Below are 24917 nucleotides of genomic sequence, written 5' to 3'. Positions count from 1 at the left end.
AACTCCTCACCTGTTGTGTATTTAAGTCATGTTTGATTAATCCTGTGTATATATTGGTTATTTCTCTAGTTAATTCATTACAGGTTATACATGAATTGCAAACATGCACTCCTTGCTTAAAGTAAACTTGAAGTTAGACACATATTTCGGACTCCCATGTCTTCCCTTGAATTAGTTTAATGTTTTGAATTCACAAAACATAACATCACCAACTTCCCAATCAGGCCGCCTTCCCCTGATCCCAAAAGTCACATGCTACGCCATAGCTGTATGCTACTGCCCAGTGTCATGGGCCTCAGATTTTACAGAAATTTTCAGCTATGGGCCATGACTGAAAAAAGTAATTGATCCTCCAGATAAAACCATATCATTGACCTATTACCTGAACCCGATGATTTAGACACTGGGCCAGATTGAAAAGGTCATGATGTCAAGGCCAGAGACCCAAGGCGAGGGATGGGCCAGCTTGGCTTGCTGCTCTGCTCTACACTGAACTAGGGATCTGGGGACGGTTTCTCCTGTGGACTTCAGTTCAGAATGCCATGTGCTTACATTTACTGTTTGCATGATCTGTTTTTTTTTTCTCTGCACATCGAGTGTTTTGGTCTTTTTTTTAATATGTTGTTTTGGGTTTCTTTGTTTAGTAGCTGTCTGTTAGGAGGTGAATCTCAAGGTTGTATAACATATAGATACATAATAAATGTACTTTGAACATTAGTGTGCATGACGATTCCTAGGCCTCAAATGTTTTGACAGCCAGATAAACCTAAGAGTCAATGTTTGATCAGAAATTTTCTTGGATTCATGTCATCCACCTCCACATGATGGTATTTATGTAAAGGAGGCCTTTATATGGCACTCAGCCTTGGTACTGAGTTTCATCCAGCAAGGATTTACAAAAGCAAGTGCACTGCTTCATTACCGATCAGGACCAAGCACGTGAGGCATTCAGATGAACTACAAATTCTGAGTCTATAAATGATTACAGTGTTCCAGCTAATCAGAGCTTTCTGATCTCAGAATTTTACTAATCTTGTATTTATATTAGCAATGGCTTCATTAAATAATCTGCCAAATGTGAAATTTTGTCACCCAGAAAAGAACTCTACTGGTAAAATAAAATTAGCACACTTTGTAAATGTGTCAGAATATTAAATAACCTTGTGGATTAATAGAAGAACTGTTATGTTTTTTGACGACACTTTCATTTCTTTTTAATTATTTAGGCTCCTACATATTGGAGAATAATACTGTTTTGCATGAATATATCAGAGGGAAAAGGATCCACAACGCAGAGTACAGGACTGTTCGTATTCATGATTACGGTTTGTAGCTATCTTCAGTTGTAGCTCTTTTAACTCTACACCTTTGATCACTTGTGACTGCTGATTGTTGGAAGGTGTTCAACAGAAGTTAAAAGAAAACACACAATGCTCCCTGTAAACAGAAAATTACCCCAGCATAGATTAATACTATGGAGCAAAAAATACTGTTTGTGTTGGGACCACTTCTTTTTATGCTGTATATAAATGATTTAGATGAGGGAATAGATGGCTTTGTTGCCAAGTTTGCAGATGATACGAAGATTGGTTGGAGGGGAAGGTAGTGTTGAGGAAACAGGTAGCATGCAGAAGGACTTAGACATATTAGGAGGATGGATAAGAAAATTGCAAATGAAATACAATGTTGGAAAATGCATGGTCATGCACTTTGGTAGTAGAAATAAATGTGTGTCTGTTGTCTGAACGGGGAGAAAATCCAGGAATCTGAGATACAGAGAGAATTCAGGGATGCCTGATGATGCCTGGGTTTGTCTTTCTTCGCTGAAGTTCATGGGTTCTTTATCCATTTAAAAATCTGATGGTGGATTGGAAGAAGCTGTTCCTCAAACATTGAGTGTGTGACTTCAGGCTTCTGTGCTTGGTTCTTCATGGTAGCAATTAAAAGAGGGCACATCCTGGGTGATGTGTGTCCTTAATGATGGATGCCATCTTTTTGAGGCATCACCTTTTGAAGATGTCCTCAGTGGTGGGGAGGCTAGCGCCCATGATGGAGCTGGCTGAGTTTACAACTTTCTGCAGCATTTTATGCCCCTCCCCTCTGTACCATACAGTGATGCAACCACTTAGAATGCTCTCTATGGTAAATCGATAGAAACGTGCTAGTGTCTTTGGTGACATATCCTCAAACTCCTAATGAAATATAGCTGCCTTCTTCATGACTGCATCAATATGTTGGGCCCAGTAACAAAATCTTCAAAGATGGTGATACCCAGGAACATGGACCAACTCACCTTTTCCACACGTTCAGAACTGGTGTGCATTTCCTCAGCTAAAGTCCACAATTAATTCCTTAGTCTTGTTGACATTGAGTGTGAAGTTGTTGGAGTGACACCACTCAACTATCTGATCTATCTCACTCCTCTGCGTGTCCTTGTCACCATCTGAGATTCTGCCAAAACCCTAACCCTAGCCCTAATCCGTTTCCTCACGCATTACAAAGATGTATGGGTTAGTAGGTCAATGGGTGTAATTGGGTGGTGCTGGCTCATTGAGCTGAAGGACTTCTTGCTGCACTGCATCTGTAAATAAGAAAATAAATAAACTGCTTCTTCTCAAAGCACTTCATCTCTTTTCATTGTATCATTTCTATTTCCATGTGGCCAATGGAGATTGCAATGAAATTCCATTACTATGATTCTATCTTGAAATTACTGGAATGGCGAAAACTAATCTTTAGATTTTTTTTTTGCATTATTACATCTAGGACTAGATTAATTCCTGGGTCTAACAAAAGAACTCAGAACAAAATACGTCCCTTTATCTGAGCTGAAAATCTCATTATGTCTGGAAAGGGCAGCCATGTTCAATTGAATTGAAAATAGCTCAATTCAAGTTTAATTGACAGTTAACCGTACATGAATACAGCCAAACAAAACAGAATTACTCCTGGGCCAAGGCACAACAGACAGCTTAATAAAACACATAAATAGTTTTTTTGCAAAAAATCGAAAGAAATCTCAGAGAAAAAGGAAATGAAAAAGATAATCATTTGGTGTTTCTGCAAAAATTAATACAAATAGGTGAATCAGACTCATTGTCCTTGATGAATACGTCTCAAGTATGCTCCTGGACCGCATTCAAAGCCTAAATTTACATACAGTTTGAAAACAAAATTCAGCAAGGCCATTAGAGTTGTTAGATTTGTAATTAGATCAGTCATTGTGGTTACCAGACCTTTCCCCATTGAGAATGAAGTTAAAGTATGTTCGAGTGGGATGGGGTACATACTCCAGACAGCTTGCATTAAATATAATGTTAGGTAGTTTGTGATTACATGCATGTCCTAGTTGTTGCTGTAACCTTAACAAAGACGAAAGAAAGCTATAACTTTAGAAGTACTAGAGTGTAAGATTTTCCTTTTCCTGAATCAGTCAACAGAAGATAAGAACAAACTTTGAGATTGTAAGAATATATGCATTGATTCTGTAGAATTTTTTAAGCTTTGATTTCTTCATTGTTTTTATGTCAAATATCTTGAACAATTTCAGTGAATTTGTTTGCTGAATTTTAAATTTCATTGTCATTGGAATCAGTGATAATTTGTTCACTGACTCAATTGATCAAGAATTTTATGACACAGTCCAAAGACCTCCTGGTTGGTAGGTTAATTGGTCATTGTAAATTGTCCCATGATTAGGCAAGGGTTAAATTGCAGGTTGCTGGGTGGTGTGGCTCAAAGGGACGGAAGGTCTATTCTGTGCTGTATATCAATCAATCACAAATATTTTCATCACAGACCAGGTTAGTCTACACTAGGCACTGTTTTAAATGTTGATCATAATTACACAAGATATGTTTTACCTCATATATACCATTAAATAAGTTTTTATTTACATGTAATTTCAGTTTTCTAAAGCAGCAGCTGAAAGTATTGCTTACTCAGCATTCTAGGATAAAGAGAACCAAAGCTAATCAGCAAACACGAGGAAATCTGCAGATGCTGGAATTTCACGCAACACACATAAAAATTGCTGGTGAATACTGCAGGCCAGGCAGCATCTCTAGGAAGAGGTACAGTCAACGTTTCGGGCCGAGACCCTTCGTCAGGACTAACTGAAGGAAGGGCTAGTAAGAGATTTGAAAGTGGGAGGGGGAAATCCAAAATGATAGAAAAAGACAGGAGGGGGAGGGATGGAGCCAAGAGCTGGACAGGTGATTTCCAGATCCCTCCCCTTCTTGTCTTCTCCTATCATTTCAGATCTCCTCCTCCCACTTTCAAATCTCTTACTAGCTCTTCTTTCAGTTAGTCCTGACGAAGAGTCTCAGCCCAAAGCGTCGACTATACCTCTTCCTAGAGATGCTGCCTGGCCTGCTGCGTTCACCAGCAATTTTTATGTGCGTTGCTTGCAAAGCTAATCAGCCCTCACTTTTATTTCAATCAAAGCTATTCGAAATGCTCTGCAGATTTTATCCCTCAGCAATGTATGGTTTTCAAGATATTCTTGGATAATTTTCATTCAGATTGACTATTTGGAACTCTAGTCGTACAAGGGAATTGTGAATTAGTTTGGTACAGTATGGTTCTTTGGACACCTATCAGATCAAATGAGGGGTGGGGTGGAGATACGTCTCTACCAAAGGAGGTATAAGGTGCTCCTTTCCTCCGCTAGCCTGCAGGTCACCCTTAGTCAAAGTGTAGCAGCCGCTTAACACACTCCCCCCCCCACCCCAGATCAGGGTCACGTGAAGTCATGGGTGCAGGTGGTGCTGGATGATCATTTGAGTAGCTGGTGCTTATCACAAGTCCCGGTTATGCAACCACTGATGCCAGACAGACAATGTCTGAAGAGTATTGATAATGGCTGTTGTCACCCATCTCATAAAGACACTGTCCAGAAGAAGGCAATAGCAAACCCCTTCTGTTGGAAAACTTGCCAAGAACAATGATGGTCATGGAAAGTCCATGATCACCCATGTCATACAACACAGAACGTATCGATCAAATGATCAAAGCTAAAGTTACAATATATCTATCATCATAAACAACAATCCCGGCTTCCCTTTTCTCATCTAATATTTCTTGCAAAGCATTCCTCTATACTATTAAGCTTCCAAGAAGAAAAGTTCTGGAATACTAGCATGTCAAATGATAAATGTCTTGGTTCTCCTTTCATTTATACTGGAAATTCATCTTTCTGCTCTTATAACATTTATTCATATAATATTTTCAGTTATCTTTCCAAAGTGATGAACATAACTCAAAAATGACATGAAGTTAAACAAAATCTGCCATAGCAATTTCCTTTGTAACATTTTAGTATGAAAAATTTAATTCTTGAATAACAGAAGGTTCAAAGGTTCATTTACTAGCAGAGAATGTATATAGGACACAACTGGAAATTTGTACTCTTCACAGACTTCCATGAAACAAGGACCCTATAGAATGAATCATAGAAACGTCGACGCCCCAAAGCACCCTCTCTTTGTACAAGCATCATCGGAAGCATAGACACCTCCTACACGTCAACAGAAGCATAGACACCCCGTACATGCAAGCAACAGCAGAAGCCCCCCAAACAGACCTTGGTCTAGAATCCATCAAAGCAGCTGTTGGGATAAAAATTCAGTCATATTATAATTTAATGCAAGTGATTTTTTTAAAGAAGCACTGATTAACACTGCCAACCATTTTGATTGGCATTTTGCATTTCATTACAATGTGCATGATTTACTGGAGAACTGTAGTCGTTTTACTCTTCATGGGTTCTGCTGTTTAACTGAATATATCTTTCAATGTATAATGATATCTGACTGGAAATCATTCAGAATTGAATTGGATATAATTAAATGTGAAGATATGTTTCTATAATTGTTTCCAGACTGACATAGAACATCAAACTTAGAACAGTACAACTCATACGTCCCACAATGTTGTGCCAAACCAGCTAAAAAGCAAATTGAATATGCCATGTCCATATCCCTCCATCTTTGTGACATCTATGTGCCTATTGAGACGTCTCTTAAGCCTCCAATGTATTTGTGTCTACCACCATACCAGGCATTGTATTCCAGGCATTCACCACTGTCAGAGTAAAAAACTTACCCCTCACCTACCCCCTCTCACTTTCAATGCATGCCCCCTAGTATTAGAAATTTCAACCCTGGGAAACGATCATAACATTTTCTGTCCCAAATCCTGTACAAGACTTTTCTCAGAAAAATATGTATTGGAATCAGAACCAATGGGTTCTTGAATCTAATGCAGAGAACCCCTTTGCAAATTAGTGACAGTATAATCATCCCTTTTATGACTTTCATAACTATTATTATTGTAAATTCAGCTTTATTTTGATTCCATATTTTAGTTTAAAATTACAAGCAAAACATTTGCTTTCCCATGGAAATAGCAGATTAGTTCAGAATTCATTGTGCAGAAATAAAACTTCAAATCATCAGACACCCCCACCACCCGGGTCATGCTGTCTTCTCGCTGCTGCCATCAGGAAGAAGATACAGGAGTCTCAGGACTCATATCACCATGTTCAGGAACAGTTATTACCCCTCAACCATCAGGCTCTTAAACAAAGGGGGTAATTTCACTCCGCTTCACTTGCCTCATCACTGAACTGTTCCCACAGTCACTTTGAAGGATTCTTCATCTATGTTCTCAATATTTATTGCTTATTTTATCATTATTACTATTTTGTAGTTGCACAGTTTGTTGTCTTGTGCACATTGGCTGTTTGTCCACGCTGCTGGGTGTGGTCTATTATAGTTCTTGTATTTATTTGATTACCCACAAGAAAATGAATCTCAGGGCTGTATATGGTGACATATATGCACTTTGATAATAAATTTATTGTGAACACTTTTTTAGTAGAAGTAGGGAGACCGTGCACCATAGAGAACGTTTCATGTCTATCATAAATCCTTACTTTGAGAGCTGAAGTAATTATTTACAGTTAGAAATTTGCAGAATATTGTGCCAGTAGTTTTAAGAAATGCTGATTAGTTTTGGTGAGCAACCAAATACTTCCCTTCATTGAATGCCATGACAACTAGTTTTGCTTCAATACTTTGGACATTCTTTTTGTTGTTCTTGCAAGATGGTATTTTTTTTGCGTGGCTTCAGATAGGGCTGCATGTGGTGTTTTTTCAACAGAAATATCAAAATAATGTTTATATATTTTAAACATTTTAGTGTGCTTTCCCTGTAGATCAAGTAAAAAGAGACATTGCCTGTAGGGTTTAATAATCACAAACATCTCAAATCTCAGCTGCTTCTCTCCTCTTCAAATTATGCCAAATTGACACTGCCCAAGGGGAAGAGAGAATTCTTCCAACCTGACTAAGGTTGGTATTTTATGGAAACATAGAAACATAGAAACATAGAAAATAGGTGCAGGGGTAGGCCATTCGGCCCTTCGAGCCTGCACTGCCATTTATTATGATCATGGCTGATCATCCAACTCAGAACCCCGCCCCAGCCTTCCCTCCATACCCCCTGACCCCCATAGCCACAAGGGCCATATCTAACTCCCTCTTAAATATAGCCAATGAACTGGCCTCAACTGTTTCTTGTGGCAGAGAATTCCACAGATTCACCACTCTCTGTGTGAAGAAGTTTTTCCTAATCTCAGTCCTAAAAGGCTTCCCCTCTATCCTCAAACTGTGGCCCCTCGTTCTGGACTTCCCCAACATCGGGAACAATCTTCCTGCATCTAGCCTGTCCAGTCCCTTTAGGATCTTATACGTTTCAATCAGATCCCCCCTCAATCTTCTAAATTCCAACGAGTACAAGCCCAGTTCATCCAGTCTTTCTTCATATGAAAGTCCTGCCATCCCAGGAATCAATCTGGTGAACCTTCTTTGTACTCCCTCTATGGCAAGGATGTCTTTCCTCAGATTAGGGGACCAAAACTGGACACAATACTCCAGGTGTGGTCTCACCAAGGCCTTGTACAACTGCAGTAGTACCTCCCTGCTCCTGTACTCGAATCCTCTCGCTATAAATGCCAGCCTTTTTCACCGCCTGCTGTACCTGCATGCCCACTTTCAATGACTGGTGTATAATGACACCCAGGTCTCGTTGCACCTCCCCTTTTCCTAATCGGCCACCATTCAGATAATAATCTGTTTTCCTATTTTTGCCACCAAAGTGGATAACTTCACATTTATCCACATTAAATTGCATCTGCCATGAATTTGCCCACTCACCCAACCTATCCAAGTCACCCTGCATCCTCTTAGCATCCTCCTCACAGCTAACACTGCCACCCAGCTTCGTGTCATCCGCAAACTTGGAGATGCTGCATTTAATTCCCTCATCCAAGTCATTAATATATATTGTAAACAACTGGGGTCCCAGCACTGAGCCTTGCGGTACCCCACTAGTCACCGCCTGCCATTCTGAAAAGGTCCCGTTTATTCCAACTCTTTGCTTCCTGTCTGCTAACCAACTCTCCACCCACACCAATACCTTACCCCCAATACCGTGTGCTTTAAGTTTGCACACTAATCTCCTGTGTGGGACCTTGTCAAAAGCCTTATGAAAATCCAAATATACCACATCCACTGGTTCTCCTCTATCCACTCTACTAGTTACATCCTCAGAAAATTCTATGAGATTCGTCAGACATGATTTTCCTTTCACAAATCCATGCTGACTTTGTCCGATCATTTCACCACTTTCCAAATGTGCTGTTATCACATCCTTGATAACTGACTCCAGTAGTTTCCCCACCATCGACGTTAGGCTAACCGGTCTATAATTCCCCGGTTTCTCTCTCCCTCCTTTTTTAAAAAGTGGAGATACATTAGCCACCCTCCAATCCTCAGGAACTAGTCCAGAATCTAACGAGTTTTGAAAAATTATCACTAATGCATCCACTATTTCTTGGGCTACTTCCTTAAGCACTCTGGGATGCAGACCATCTGGCCCTGGGGATTTATCTGCCTTCAATCCCTTCAATTTACCTAACACCACTTCCCTACTAACATGTATTTCGCTCAGTTCCTCCATCTCACTAGACCCTCTGTCCCCTACTATTTCTGGAAGATTATTTATGTCCTCCTTAGTGAAGACAGAACCAAAGTAATTATTCAATTGGTCTGCCATGTCCTTGCTCCCCATAATCAATTCACCTGTTTCTGTCTGCAGGGGACCTACATTTGTCTTTACCAGTGTTTTCCTTTTTACATATCTATAAAAGCTTTTACAGTCCGTTTTTATGTTCCCTGCCAGTTTTCTCTCATAATCTTTTTTCCCCTTCCTAATTAAGCCCTTTGTCCTCCTCTGCTGAACTCTGAATTTCTCCCAGTCCTCAGGTGAGCCACTTTCTCTGGCTAATTTGTATGCTTCTTCTTTGGAATTGATACTATCCCTAATTTCTCTTGTCAGCCACGGGTGCACTACCTTCCTTGATTTATTCTTTTGCCAAACTGGGATGAACAATTGTTGTAGTTCATCCATGCAACCTTTAAATGCTTGCCATTGCATATCCACCGTCAATTCTTTAAGTGTCATTTGCCAGTCTATCTTAGCTAATTCATGTCTCATACCTTCAAAGTTACCCCTCTTTAAGTTCAGAACCTTTGTTTCTGAATTAACTATGTCATTCTCCATCTTAATGAAGAATTCCACCATATTATGGTCACTCTTACCCAAGGGGCCTCTCACGACAAGATTGCTAATTAACCCTTCCTCATTGCTCAAAACCCAGTCCAGAATAGCCTGCTCTCTAGTTGGTTCCTCGACATGTTGGTTCAAAAAACCATCCCGCATACATTCCAAGAAATCCTCTTCCTCAGCACCTTTACCAATTTGGTTCACCCAATCTACATGTAGATTGAAGTCACCCATTATAACTGCTGTTCCTTTATTGCACACATTTCTAATTTCCTGTTTAATACCATCTCCGACCTCACTACTACTGTTAGGTGGCCTGTACACAACTCCCACCAGCGTCTTCTGCCCCTTAGTGTTACGCAGCTCTACCCATATCGATTCCACATCTTCCCGGCTTATGTCCTTCCTTTCTATTGTGTTAATCTCTTCTTTAACCAGCAATGCCACCCCACCTCCCCTTCCTTCATGTCTATCCCTCCTGAATATTGAATATCCCTGAACGTTGAGCTCCCATCCCTGGTCACCCTGGAGCCATGTCTCTGTGATCCCAACTATATCATAATCACTAATAACAATCTTCACTTTCAATTCATCCACCTTATTACGAATGCTCCTTGCATTGACACACAAAGCCTTCAGGCGCTCTTTTACAACTCTCTTAGCTCTTATACAATTATGCTGAAAAGTGGTCCTTTTTAATGCTTGCCCTGGATTTGTCGGCCTGCCACTTTTACTTTTCTCCATAGTACTTTTTGCTTCTACCCTCACTTTACACCCCTCTGTCTCTCTGCACTGGTTCCCATCCCCCTGTTGTGAACTAACCTCCTCTCGCCTAGCCTCTTTAATTTGATTCCCACCCCCCAACCATTCTAGTTTAAAGTCACCTCAGTAGCCCTCGCTAATCTCCCTGCCAGGATATTGGTCCCCCTAGGATTCAAGTGCAACCCGTCCTTTTTGTACAGGTCACGCCTGCGCCAAAAGAGGTCCCAATGATCCAAAAACGAGTGTTGTGGAAAAACATCATTTGTGTTAACATGGATAATATTCAGGATTTTATGCTTAGTGAAAGATTTGGATTTACATTACAGATTTACTGATTGGTCCTTGCCATCAGTTCCGATCCTCAGTCACCTCCTCAGCTGCTGATAAAATATGCCTGGTGGTTACCAGGATCATAACCATTTACAGTGCCAGTGATCTGTGACTCGGGTTCAATTCCACCACTGTCTATAAGGATCTTGTGACCACATGGATCTTCTCCAGGTGCTCCAGGTTCCTCCCACATTCCAGACATACAGGTTAGGATTAGTGAATTGTGGGCATACTATTTTAGTGTGGAAGTTTCAGTAAGGCAAAGGTTAAAGCAAGGTTAGCCTGGGGCAGTTGTAGAGTCAGAAGCCTTTGAAGTGAGACCGCTGGAGACATGTTTGCTTACAAAGGACAAGATAGGTTGAGCTGACTGTGGCAGTGTGTTCTCAGGCCACGTGAGTAAGGGCTCCGTAGTGAAACTTTTCCAGAAAGGTCTTCCGAAAACATAGTGTTCCTTTACACAATAGGAGGTGCTGGAGGCGGGTGAGATAACAGAAGGATGTGATACATACCCAACAACTGAGGGGCTATTGCCTTTGCTAAGTTCCAAATATCATCGGCTGTCTGCTTGAAGCTTCAACTGACTTTCACACTTCTATTGTGAATGGCGATTGATCTTGCAAGTAAGAAATTCAAATATGTACAAACTATAATGTTCAAAATCTGCATTAAAATAGCAGTTTGGGTGACAGTACACAAGTAAAATGAAAAGAATATTTGAGTTGTAAGAGTGTGTGCCTTCTGGACCCAGTTATTTTAGATATTTTATTTATTTTATTATCAGCGACAACAGTTACTTGGACATTACCAGGGCAACAGTTGTGGGCTGTCCCCAGCTTACCCTCAGATTGTGTTGGTCACTGTCGCAAATAATGCATTTCACTGTGTGTTTCAATGTGTATGTGACAAATGAAGCTAATCTTTGAATTTAAAGATGGAAGATTTTCAGTATTTCTCTACATCTATCACTCATCACATCACCAGGAAAACCCATGCCAGGATACGTTCAGTATGTGAATTATTTTATAATTCAAATTCATGTTTTACAGTGTTTTTGATGACAATTTAATCTACAATTTTTTTCTGAAATGTAAGAATATTTGCATTGTCAAAAAATCAAATTTTGTGAGTATTGGTCAAACAAAAATATTATATTTGTCTACAACTTAAGGTTTACTCTAAACGTTTTTTATGTGTTTGTTCTCAGAACTCACTCTTCAGTTATCATATCCTGAGGGCTTTGATGAAAACGATATATATCCCGCTCTACTGATTGTGTAAGTAATTCTGTTATTCAGGATTCAGAATCACTGCTGACAAGTCCTTTGCTAAGTTGTAAGGAAAACACAGTTCTGAATTCTCTCCTTGGCATTCTAATGTGTGATAGTTTTAGTGAAATAGTCGATATACATACTGGATAATTCCAGCATCTACTCACTGTCCTCAATAAATCTGATTTCAAAAACTTCCAAAGTTTAGAAAGAGCAGATAAGAAGGCAATGTATCTAAATATCAAATTAATGAAAGTCAAAGATTAGTGATTTGTCAATACATACCATTCCATGACTGAAGCCTATTTGACTTTCATCCATGCTGAATGATTTAAGACTTGGGTTAAAAATACCTTCCCGTTGGGGACGTTTTTTCTTTGATTGTGATATTAAATTTGATATGCAACTTGATCATAATTTTGGGGTGAATTTCAAACCTTGACATTCAACTGATAAGGTCAAGCTGTAATCTGTGCTCTCGAGTTGCTTTGAAAAGTACTTTAGGTGGAACCTGGCATTATCATTCAAACATTAACACATAACATCATTACACTGAGTAAATAATTGCCTGTGATGGCTAAAGTTTTCCCAGAAATTCCATAGGAAAATATTATATCCTATCTGCCAGAAAGTTTTGGATCTCCTGAAAAAACGTGGATATATTAAAATTGCTAGTCCATTGCCATCAGCAATTTTGCAGCCTCTCTCTCTCTGCTAATGGATTCCCATGGAGTCCATTGGCAGAGCAGGAATTTGCTGACATTCCACTGTGCTACCTGGCACAAGTACCACAAGTTCATTCATTTGAATAGCTGTCTTACGGGTATAGGAAATAAAGGGAGGTGTATGTACTGTATGTAACCTTAAAACATTCCTAAATACAAATAACACCCTTAACTATTTATAAATGTTTAGGTATTAATTTATATTTTAAATTTTAAATATTTAAATGATTTCTGATTTCTAAAAAAAATTTCATTATTGATAATGTTCTAACCGTAGAGTCATAGAGTAATGCAACATAGAAACAGGCCCTTCGGCCCAACTCATCAATGCTGACTAACTGGTCCCAGTCGGCAATGTTTGGCACATACCCACTAAATCAAGGGTTCCCAACCTGGGGTCCATAGACTCTTGCTTAGTGATATTGGTCCATGGCAAAAATAAGGTTGGGAACCTCTACTTTTAAGTCTCTGATTCCTGATTGTCAGAGGGATTCCACAACATTGAAAGATCAGATTGCATTTTCATGCTGCAAGCCTGCTGTCAAATGCTTCTACACATGTTTTAAAGATGGAGCTTGTTCTGACATACTCAGTGGGCTATTTACATTGCTGAAGGCACCACCTCCATCGCGAATGTCCCTAATTACCACATTGACCATTTGGGTCAGTCAACTTGACTTTCTGCACCCTGAGAAGGCAAGATTGTGGAAGAGAAGATCAAGGGTATGGATGGTAAACTAGGCCACTCAAGAAAATCCATGCCACTGTGGAAGAAATGTCTGTCAGAAATTATTGTGATATTGTATTGGAATATTGAAGCATTAGTTTGGAGTGGGTAAATGGGTGACATAAGACCATAAGCTATAGGAGCAGAATTAAGCCATAGTCTCATCAAGTCCACTCCACTATTTCATTGTGGCTCATCTATTTCCCTCTCAGCCCCAATCTCCTGCCTTTTCCCCATATCCCTTCACATTCTGACGGATCAAGAATTGCTCAACCTCTGCCTTAAATATACCCAAATCCCACAGTCACCTGTGGCAAAAAATTCCACAAACTCACCACTGCCCAGCTAAAGAAATTCCTCCTCGTCTCTGTTATCAAAGGATGCCCCTCTATTCTGAGGCTGTGTCCTCTGGTCTTATACTCTCCCACCATGGGAAACATCTTCTTCACATCCACTCTATCATCGCTCTTCACCATTCGGTAGGTTTCAGTGAGGGCACCCCTCATTCTTCTAAATTCCAGTGAGTACAGACCCAGAGCCATCAAACGCTCCTCATAAGATAAGCCTTTCCATCTCGGAACATCGTAAATAGTCATGCATTGATTGTCTTACAATATTAGGTTTGAGTTTTAGTGAACAATTAGTAATGGAAAATCTTAGACTCTGGAGGTTTTAACTAATGAAGCAGGAAATATATGAAAGAACATGTATTTTTAGGATGCTTATACTTTTTAAGAATCTCACAAACTGTCTTACAACCATTACATAATTACTTTTGTAAGGAAAGGAAAGCAAAAAAACAAATGATGACCAACAAATTCCTTTTATAACACCCAGTCTTTGTTGAGAACATTTAAGGGCTCTTGGTTTCCATTTGTTCAAAAAGATGGCCCTTCCAAAGTATAATGTTAAATGATTGGCTTACACTTTACAGTCCAGTCCAGGGACTCCTAACATTGGGTCCAAGGACGTCTTACTTAATTGCATAAAAAAGGTTGGGAAGCCCTGGTCTGGTCTATGTTGTAGAACTGCCTGATGCACAGTTCTAAACTGAGCCATAGCTGACAAGAAGAACCAGAAGCAGGTTTAATATGCATACGTTGTGAAATTTATTAACTTTGCATCAGCAGTTCAATGCAATTGATTATATTGAAAAAACTGTGAATTACATTAAGTATATATATATGTGTATCAAAGTAGTGCAAAAGCAGAAATAAAAAAGTAATGAGGTAGTGTTCATGGTTTCAATGTCCATTCAGAAATCAGATGGCAGAGGGGGAAAACCGTTCCTGAATTGGTTTGAAATCTTCCTATTCAACAAAAATTACCCATGATGTCAACATTAATAATTAAATTGGCAGCATCTCCCCGTTCATTCCAGTGGGTATTGGGCTTCATTAATATTCCACTTGCAAGTTGCAAGAGTTGGCTTTGGACCAGCACTATCTCAGATATTTGTGCAGTGAGGAAGCTAGCTTATAAATATTATTCCAGCGCTAGGATGACATGAGTGTCAAAGGAAGGTTATGGGGTGGGTGCTGTGAGGAGAGGTGGAACCTGAACTCATATAAGCCTATATTGCTATTGGACTCCAAAGGCTAATCCAAGCCTCATAAAAATAATATTCAACTACTTTTTCTTGACTGATAGAAGTGAAGATAGCCATCAGCAATATTAGTTGATAAATTTCTCTCATTTTTGAGGCCCATTTGTGGTTCAGAACAGTTCAAAGTTGTAAACAAATCCAATTAATGGCTGTAACATTAATTGTCCTGCTGTGATCTCAGGTAGAAAATAGAGTTTGTTCCCACAAAGACACAAATTGAACTATGTGCGATTAAGATGGAGAGAAGTATTTCTGGCCTGTCAAAAAGTTGCAACAGGGCTATTTGTGGTCTCAAAATGATTTAATGATTTAACTTGTATATGCAAAAAAAGAATCCTCTATGTCATCTTTCCAAGGATTTCGGTTTCACTGCTTTATGCAAGAAGCTAAGTGATGGATTGTCAATACTAATTACCTTTGTTGTATTGGGTTTTTGCAGTGATGGAGCCCCAGGGAGCCAGTTGGTTACTGATAAGTTTTGGATTGACTGGGATTCAGTACTTGTCAGCTCCGATAATGTCATCCTTGCTCGCTTTGACGGCCGAGGGAGTGGTTTTCAAGGGCTTAAAATTCTTCAGGACATCCATCGAAAATTGGGAACAGTGGAAGTTAAAGACCAAATTACAGCAGTGCAGTACGTATTTATAAACCTATTCAATTTTCATTTTCTAGTTGTTTTCTGATTCTTCTTAAGTGTCAGTCTTTATCAGAAAAGAGATGTGTGATGAGAATCAATGTCTTTTCTGATGAGTAGAAAATTTGATTGGATGCAACTCATTGCATTTCACTTTAAGGACTCTTTATCTCATTATATCATGGTCTCGATATTTATTGCTATTTATTTATATTTGCATTTGCACAGTTTGCACTCTGGTTGATCTTTCATTGATCCTGTTATGGTTACTGTTCTATAGATTTGCTGAGTATGCCCACAGGAAAATGAATCTCAGGGTTGTATATGCGGACATATATGGACTTTGATAATAGAATTTACTTTGAATTTTGGTCTTCTGTTTATATTTAATTTGGTTTTCATTTACAATGTCATCTGCATATTGTTCCTTTCATGTGTATATTTTTGGGCATAATTCAACTATAACTGCTTATAAGGAGATATTATTTATGTATATTTGTAGTACCCATTTACAGAACACGATTTTTGTTTACATTTTGATACATAATTGTTTTTTTTTGTATCCCATCTAAAGTTATCCTCCTTAATTGTGAGGCCATGAATTCTCATGCAGAGAAATTCCTCTTCTTCTGCTTCATATAATCCAAGTGACACTGGCAAATCTTACCCTTAAGGGTAAACTTGATTATGAATATCACTTTAATTTTGAGTACCTTGCCCTTTATTTAAAAATAATAAATTGCATTTAGATCCAGATACAAAATTGATTTTTAATTTTGTATAATAGTTTAACAAACCTTCAAGGCTTATATATCTGGTAATGACTGTGAGTGGTGAGATGAATGCACTTCGGAATACACAAGAGGTCAAACTGGAAATGTGCAATGTTCTCAGCTGGCTGAATGACATCACAGTGATGAGTATGGAAAAAGATTTAGACATATGATGAGAATTTTAAATTCAATACATTTCTTGTCTCAGAGCCAGTGAATATTACTGAGCTTGGGTGCTTTAAATGACCTTAAGAACAGAAACTGTCAGCTCCATTTTGATTCCTTTGTCTGGTAACCAGTCGAATGACTGGTAACTTCAAGATGTTCAAACTTTTGTCAGGATCACAATATTGTAATGTGCCTCACAGTTTGATAATTGATTCCACATATATATTCAAATAAAGTTTTAAGAGGCCAATTATGCATCAGATGGATATGTCCAGCAAAACCACTTTAAGAAGGAAATTGAGAAAGCTATAAGAATACATGAGGTTCATCTGGCAGACAAGGAGAATCCTAGAGGCTCCTACAAATATATTAAGAGCAAAAAGATAGCAATGACAAATTTGGGCCTCTTGAAAATCACAAGGAGCTGATAGAGGTGGGTAGATCTTAAAAGGGATTTTTGCATCTGTATTTAGACCATAAACACAGGAGTAGAATCGAGTCTGTTCTGCCATTTCACCATCATTGATCCATTTTCCCTCTCAAGCCCATTCTCCTGCCTTCTCCCTGTAACCTTTCACACCTTGACTAATCCAGAAACTATCAACCTCCGCCTGAAATACACCCAATGATCTGGCATCCACAGCCGTCCTGAAGCATCTCATTTGTTCCTACATGCAATGGATCTCCTGTTTGCTCTTAACCAGGGTCTCAATATCTCTTGAAAGCCAAGGCTCTCTACACTTGTTATCTTTACCATTTATTTTAACAGGGACGTTCAAGCTTTGTCCTCTCAAAATTTCATTTCTGATGGTCTCCCGCTTACCAAGTACACCTTTGCCAATAAACAGCCTGTCCCAATCCACACTTGACAGATCCTTTCTGATACCATCAAAATTGGCCTTTCTTAAATTTAGATTCTCAACTCGCAGACCAGATCTTTTTTTTTGCATATTTACTTTGAAACTAAAGGCATTGTGGTCACTGGATACAGAGTGTTTCCCTACACAAACTTCTGTCACCCGCCGTGTCTCATTCTTTACTGCAGATGCAGTATCGCATGTTCTCTCACTGGGACTTTCACGTACTGATGAAGGAAACTTTCTTGAACATATTTAACAAACTCTATCCCATCTGGTCCTTGTATACTGGCAATGTTAGCTGTGAGGAGGATGCTAAGAGGATGCAGGGTGACTTGGATAGGTTGGGTGAGTGGGCAAATTCATGGCAGATGCAATTTATTGTGGATATATGTGAAGTTATCCACTTTGGTGGCAAAAATAGGAAAACAGATTATTATCTGAATGGTGGCCGATTAGGAAAAGGGGAGGTGCAACAAGACCTGGGTGTCATTATACACCAGTCATTGAAAGTGGGCATGCAGGTACAGCAGGCGGTGAAAAAGGCTGGCATTTATAGCGAGAGGATTCGAGTACAGGAGCAGGGAGGTACTACTGCAGTTGTACAAGGCCTTGGTGAGACCACACCTGGATTATTGTGTGCAGTTTTGGTCCCCTAATCTGAGGAAAGACATCCTTGCCATAGAGGGAGTACAAAGAAGGTTCACCAGATTGATTCCTGGAATGGCAGGACTTTCATATGAAGAAAGATTGGATGAACTGGGCTTGTACTCGTTGGAATTTAGAAGATTGGGGGGGGGGGGGGATCTGATTGAAACGTATAAAATCCTAAATGGATTGGACAGGCTAGATGCAGGAAGATTGTTCCCGATGTTGGGTAAGTCCAGAACAAGGGGTCACAGTTTGAGGATAAAGGGGAAGCCTTTTAGGACCGAGATTAGGAAAAACTTCTTCACACAGAGAGTGGTGAATCTGTGGAATTCTCTGCCACAGGAAACAGTTGAGGCCAGTTCATTGGCTATATTTAAGAGGAAGTTAGATATGGCCCTTGTGGCTACGGGGATCGGGGGTATGGAGGGAAGGCTGGGGCGGGGTTCTGAGTTGGATGATCAGCCATGATCATAATAAATGGCGGTGCAGGCTCGAAGGGCCGAATGGCCTACTCCTGCACCTATTTTCTATGTTTCTATAGTGTGGGATTCTCAGTCAACATGTGTAAAGTTAAAATCACCTACTATAACAACCTTATGTTTCTTATAACAGTCTGCGATCTCTTTATAATTTTGTTCCTCTAAATCCCTAGGACTGTTGTCTGAATCTGTAATATAGCCCCATCAACATGGTCAGACCTTTCTTATTTCTCAGTTCCACCTCACTAATCAAGTTCTCCAGTCTTCCTGACAGAGCACTGCCGAGACATTTTCCCTGACTCCTCCTGTAATCCCTCCTGCTCTGTCACATCTCAAACAACAGAACCCCAGAATACTGAGCTGCCAGTCCTGCCCCTCCTGCAACCAAGTCTCACTAGTGGCTACAAATGCCGTAATTCCAGGTATTGATCCATGCCCTGAACTCACCTGCATCTCCTATGATACTTCTTGCATTGAAACATAAGCAGCTCAGAACACTAGTCCCACCATGCTCAGCCTTGTGATTCCTGACTTTGAGATTGGGGTTGTAGTGGACAGTGAGAAAGGCTATCAAAGCTTGCACCGACATCTGTTTCCACAACCTCTCTACTAACTGTTCTGGCACTCTGGTTCCAATCCTCCTGCAGCTGATTTAAACCCTGCCATGTAGCATTAACAAACCTTCCCGCTAGGATATTAGTCCTCCTCCAGTTCCGGTTCTACTTTCTCTGGAAGAGAGCCCAATGATCCAAAAATCTTATGCTTACTTAAGTCTTGTGGTAATATGGAAAGCCAGAGAGTGGTAGTAGATAGTTGCCTGTGACTTGTGGAGTGCAACAGGGATCGCTGCTTGATGCTTTGGGGCAACTTATGGTATTTGCTGTCTTGAGGCAAATTAGGTGGATAAATCTCCGGGGCCTGACAAGGTGTCCTCTTGGACTTGTGGGAGGCTCGTGCAGAAATTGCAAGGGCCCTGGCAGTGGTGTGTAAAACATACTTATTCACAGTTGAGGTGTCAGACGTCTGTAGGATAACAGGCAGTGGCGGGAATTGAACCTGGGTCACCTGCTCTGTAAAGTGTTGCGCTAACCACTGCACTTCTGTGCCACTATTTGAGAGCATTAATGTACAGCGTTAGGGTGCAAGTCCAAAGCTCCCTGAAACTGGTAACACAGTGACATAAGGTGGTTAAAAAAGTATCTGGTATACTTGCCTTATCAGTTGGGACGTTGGGTATAAATGTTGGGAAGTCAAGTTGCAGCTGTATAAAATTTTGGTTAGATAATATTTGAAGTATTGTGTGCTTTTGTGGTGACTGCCTTACAGGAAAGATTTAGTACAGGGGTTCCCAACCATTTTTCTGCCATGGATCAATACCATTCAGCAAGGAGTCCATGGATCCCACGTTGAAAACCCCTGATTTAGACACAATGGATGGTACAGAGAAGTGTTTCCTAGATTCAAGAGTACAATATTAGCTAGAAGGAGAGGTTGTACAAACTGGTATTGTTTTCTTTGGAGTGTCGGCAGTTGAAAGATGACCTGATAGAGGTGGATAGTCAGAGTCACTTTCCCCCAGGGTGGAAATTTCAAATATTAGAAGATATAGATTTAAAGTGGAGAAGGGGATTAGGGGATCATGGTTAGTATAGACAGCATAGACTAAAAGACTGGTCTTGCACTGCATTGTTCTATATTCTGTATTCTATATAGACATTATTGCAAACATTTAATACAAGGGCTTTCAGTTTCATGAAAATATTGGCAATGCCCAACAATTTTAGATATCGTGGAACGACTGGCTGGATTGTAGATATTTACCTTAATATAAAGGAGCTTTGGGGGAGATTAATCAAAATACAAAATTATGACCAAAGCCCAATAATGCTTTATAGCCAACAAGGATAGATTTTTGTTTAACCCAAGAGTGATGGAACTTGCAATCTAAATGGATGATGGAGGCAAATGTTCATTTTAAAAAGTACTTCAATAAGATTTTGATTGCTGGAATTTTTCAAGTCTACAAACTGAGAACGGGGAAATAATATAAGACCAAATAACCCTCTCAACTGATAAAAAAACCACTGATAAATTTCCATGATTTCATTAAGTGTATTTCTCTCTCATTCATCATTGTTATTAAAGTTTATTGAATGCATTACAAGGACAAATTAATGTGGAAAAATGTTCACATAAATGTTTTTAATTAACATTATTTCTTGTTATTTCAGATCATTATTAAAATTACCCTTCATTGATGCGAACAGAATAGCTGTTTATGGGAAGGTAAACTTCAAAACACTTCAACATAACTATTTAAAATCTTTTCAAAGTTGCAGTGAATTTTACTTTAAAAAAGAACAACAGTTAAAATATTCATTACTTCTGCAATATTTTCACTTATTCTTTGACAATACTATATACTACTTCACATGATAAATTATGAATATGTATTTGTTATACACTCCTATTGGTATATTAGAATACTTTTTCGAGAACGTTGGTAGAGAAAGTTTTTCTCACAGCACACTGCATTACAAAATAACAGGCTTTGTTTTCCTTTGGAAATATATAATGCTTTTTCAAAGATGCAAAAGAGATTTTTTGAATCCATGCTCCACTGGGTCAAAGTATCTTGTAATTCGGAATATATTAATTTTACAAATTTTGCTGAAATTGTTCCAATTCTCCATTGAAAATTTTGTACCAACATCAATATAAACAATGGAAGGCATTGTTCTTGAATTGCTGATTATGAGTCTTCATGCTCCTACACCACCTCCCCAGTGGTAGTAACAAGAGGCCATGTCCTAGATGGCGAGAGTCCTCATTGATGGATACGGTCCTTCTTGAGGCACCCGCTCTTGAAGCTGCCCTTGAAGGTGGGGAGGGTTGTGCTCATGATGGAGCTGGCTGGGTCAATAATCCTCTAAAGCAGGGGTTCCCAACCATCTTTATGCTTCGGACCCCTATCATTAACCCACGAGTCCATGGAACTCAAGTTGGGAGCCCCTGGTGTAAGGTATCTGCAATCCTGTCCCTCAGAGCCTGTGTATCACACTGTGATGCAGCCAGTCAGAATGCCCTTGACAGTACATCAATAGACATTTGCAAGGGTCCTTGATGACATACCAAACCTGCTCAAACTCCTAACAAATTAGAGTGACCAGCATGCCTTCTTCATGACTGCATCAATGTGTTGGGCTCAGGTTAGATCTGTTGTCATGTTGATGACCAGGAGTTTGTAGCTTTTTACTGTTAACAGCAAACCACAGATCAGACAAATTAAAATAAGTCATTAACTAGCAAGACAGAAATTGGGCAAATCGGTGTTTCCAAAAACACCGACTACCACAAACACAAAACTAAAAAAAAACACAAACTAAATCCTTCAACAGCCAAGGAAAATAATCCTATTAATTAAACTATTAAAAATTTTAGGTTAAGCTAATTGACAAGTGAAGGTTGAGTTTGTGCAAAAGTCTTCGGCACCCTAGATTTTTTAATATGGTTTCAGATGGTAGGGCCTTTACAGAGCTCCGATCATAACATCATTGAGGCTGTTTGGGATTACCTAGAGAGACAGAAGCAAGCAAGACAGCCAAAGTCTGCAGAAGAACTGTGGCAAGTTCTGCAAGATTCTTAGAACAACCTTTCAGCCAATTTTCTTATAAAACTGCACAACAGTGTAACTGAGAGAATCGATGCAGACTTAAAGGCAAAGGGTGGTCATGCCAAATATTGATTTGATTTGGTTTTTTTATTGTTTACTCCTCTTTATGGTAATTTTCATTATTTTTGAAAGCATCTTCGATTTACAGAATTATTTTACATGTGCCTAAGACTTTTGCACAGTACTGTACGTATATGCAGAGCTGCAAAGAAAAACTTAACTTGCAGCAGCATCACAGGAACATAGCATCAGATAAAATCATAAGCATTCAGTAATTTTTACAAGAAGGAACACAACTTGTACAAAAACATTAGTGCAAAGTGATTTATAGTGTTGCTAAACTGTAGTAATTAGGGTTTTGCCAGTTGGTTCAAGAGCTGAATGATTGAAGGGAAGTAGTTCTTATGATAAGAGTCATAGAGAAGTACAGCACAGTAAGAGGCCCTTTGGTCCATCTAATCCATGCCAAAACCATTTAAACTGTCTACTCCCATCAACTTGAACCAGGGATCATTGCCCTCCATATCCCTACTATTCGTGTACCTATTGGAACTTCTCTTAAATATTGAAATTGGGCTTGCATGAACCACTTGTGCTGGCAGCTCATTCCACACGTTTGTGACCCTCTGAGTTGTTGAATCTGGTGCTGTACCTCCTGTCCATTGGTAGTTGTGAAAATGGCATGGTACAAATGATGGAGATCTTTGACTTAGATGTTGTCTTCTTAGAGCTATGCCTGCTATAAATGCTACCAATGGCAGGGTCTGCCTGTGGTGCATTGGGCACAGTCTACCACTCCCTGCAGCTTCTTGTGTTCCTATGCCTTTGAACTTCTGTTTCAGGTCATGGTGCAACCAGTCAGGATACTCTCAACAGCACATCTATTGAAGTTTGTTAAAGTATTTGGTGAGAAAATGAACTTCCCTGCCCTCCTAAGGAAAGTGTGACAGTACCTTTCCTTTCTTATAACTGCATCCATGTGCTGGGGCCAGGACAGGTCTTCTGATATGTTAATGCCCAGGAATGTGAAGCTGTTGACACTCTCCACTGTTAATCCCCTAAACTGCTTCATGGTTGCCCTCCTTCCCCTTCCTGAAGACAATAATCAGATCATTGTTAATGTTGAGCAAGAGTTTACAAAGGAGGCATGACAGCGGCTATATTTCATTAGGAGTTTGAGACGAATTGGTTTGTCACCAAAAACACTCCCAAGTTTCTGCAGATTTCCTATGGCGAGCATTCTAACTGGCTGCATCACTATCTGGAATGGAGGGGCCACTGCACAGGATCGAAAAAAAACTGTAGAAAGTTAGTCAGCTCCATTATGGGCACTAGCCTTCCGTGCATTGCGGACACCTTTGAAAGGCAATGCCACAGAAGGCAGCATCCGTCATTAAGAACCCCATTACCCAGGACAAGCTCTCTTCTCATTGCCTGAAGACACACACTCAATGTTTTAGGAAAAGCTTCTTCCCATGCGTCATCAGATATTTGAATGGACAATGAACCCATGTACACTACCTCAGTATTTTTTCCTCTGTTTTTCCACTAGTAAAACATAGAAGATTGAGGGGAGATCTGATAGAGCTATACAAAATTTATGAGGGGTATAGATAGGATGAATACATTCAGGCTTTTACCACTGAGGTTGGGTGAGACAACAACTGGAGGTCAGGGGTTAAGGGTGAAAAGTGAAACGTTTAAAGGAGAACATGACAGGGAACTTCACTCAGAGGGTGGTGAGAGTGTGGAATGAACTGCCAGCACAAATGGTGGATGCAGGGTTGATCTCAACATTGAAGAGAAATTTGGATAGGTACGTGGATGAGAGGGGTATGGAGGGCTATGGTCTCGGTGCAGGTCGATGGGAGTAGGCAGGTTAATAGTTTGGCACAGACTGGATGGGCCAAAGGGCCATCTGTACTGTAGTGTTCTATGAGTCTATAACCCTACTTATTTAATTTAATAATTTAATAATTATATATCTTATTGTAATTTTTAGTTTTTTTATTATGTAATGTACTGCAGCCACAGAATAACAAATTTCACTGCATACGTCAGTGATGGTAAAAGCTGATTCTAATTGAGATTGTTATTGTGGCACCACTCAATCAGGTGTCCTGTCTTGCATCAGTAAACTGACTCATCGCCATTTATAATTCATCCAACAATGGTTGAGTCATCTGCAAATTTGAAGACAGGTATATTGGGTAGAGCAGGGGTCTAAGTATGCAGTCAAGGTCCACCCGTGTTGATGGTCAGCAGATATGTTGTTTCCAGTCCTCACTGAGTGCAGTCTACCAACCAGGAAGTTGAATATCCAGTTGCAGCTGGAGGTACAGAAGCTCAGGTCTTTAAGCTTGATTGAATTTAGATGGAATGATTGTTTTGAACTCTGTACTGTAGTTGAGGAACAGCAGCCTGATCTTTGGGCAGAGGAATCACATCTGCTGTTAACCTGTTGTATCAGAATGGAAATTGGAGAGGACCAGTTTCTCTGAGACAGGAAATGACTTCTACCATAGCAAACCTCTCAAGGTGCTTCATTAGATTTGATGTAAGGACTAACCGAGGGTAATCATTGTGGCAGGTCACCATGTTCTTTTTGGGCACCGGTACAATAGATGCCTTTAT

The 24917-nt window shown here is 39.7% G+C and overlaps 1 protein-coding gene and 1 long non-coding RNA gene across 2 annotated transcripts in view; one reads left to right on the top strand and one right to left on the bottom strand.

The window, feature by feature from the left end:
- Positions 1-24917, top strand: part of LOC140199671 (inactive dipeptidyl peptidase 10-like) — a 928450-nt gene that overhangs the window by 891954 nt on the left and 11579 nt on the right. Inside the window, exons 18-21 of the mRNA XM_072262134.1 lie at positions 1227-1325; positions 11927-11996; positions 15488-15682; positions 20842-20896. Of these exons, the coding sequence (XP_072118235.1) occupies positions 1227-1325; positions 11927-11996; positions 15488-15682; positions 20842-20896 (419 nt within the window). The remainder of the gene's footprint in view (positions 1-1226; positions 1326-11926; positions 11997-15487; positions 15683-20841; positions 20897-24917) is intronic.
- LOC140199672 (uncharacterized) overlaps positions 24249-24917 on the bottom strand; it is a 77061-nt gene continuing 76392 nt past the window's right edge. Inside the window, exon 4 of the long non-coding RNA XR_011886462.1 lies at positions 24249-24741. This is a non-coding gene — a long non-coding RNA (uncharacterized lncRNA). The remainder of the gene's footprint in view (positions 24742-24917) is intronic.

This window comes from Mobula birostris, chromosome 6 (assembly GCF_030028105.1).
Source record: "Mobula birostris isolate sMobBir1 chromosome 6, sMobBir1.hap1, whole genome shotgun sequence".
In the NCBI taxonomy this organism is placed as follows: domain Eukaryota; kingdom Metazoa; phylum Chordata; class Chondrichthyes; order Myliobatiformes; family Myliobatidae; genus Mobula; species Mobula birostris.
This window is presented reverse-complemented; position numbering and strand designations above follow the sequence as displayed.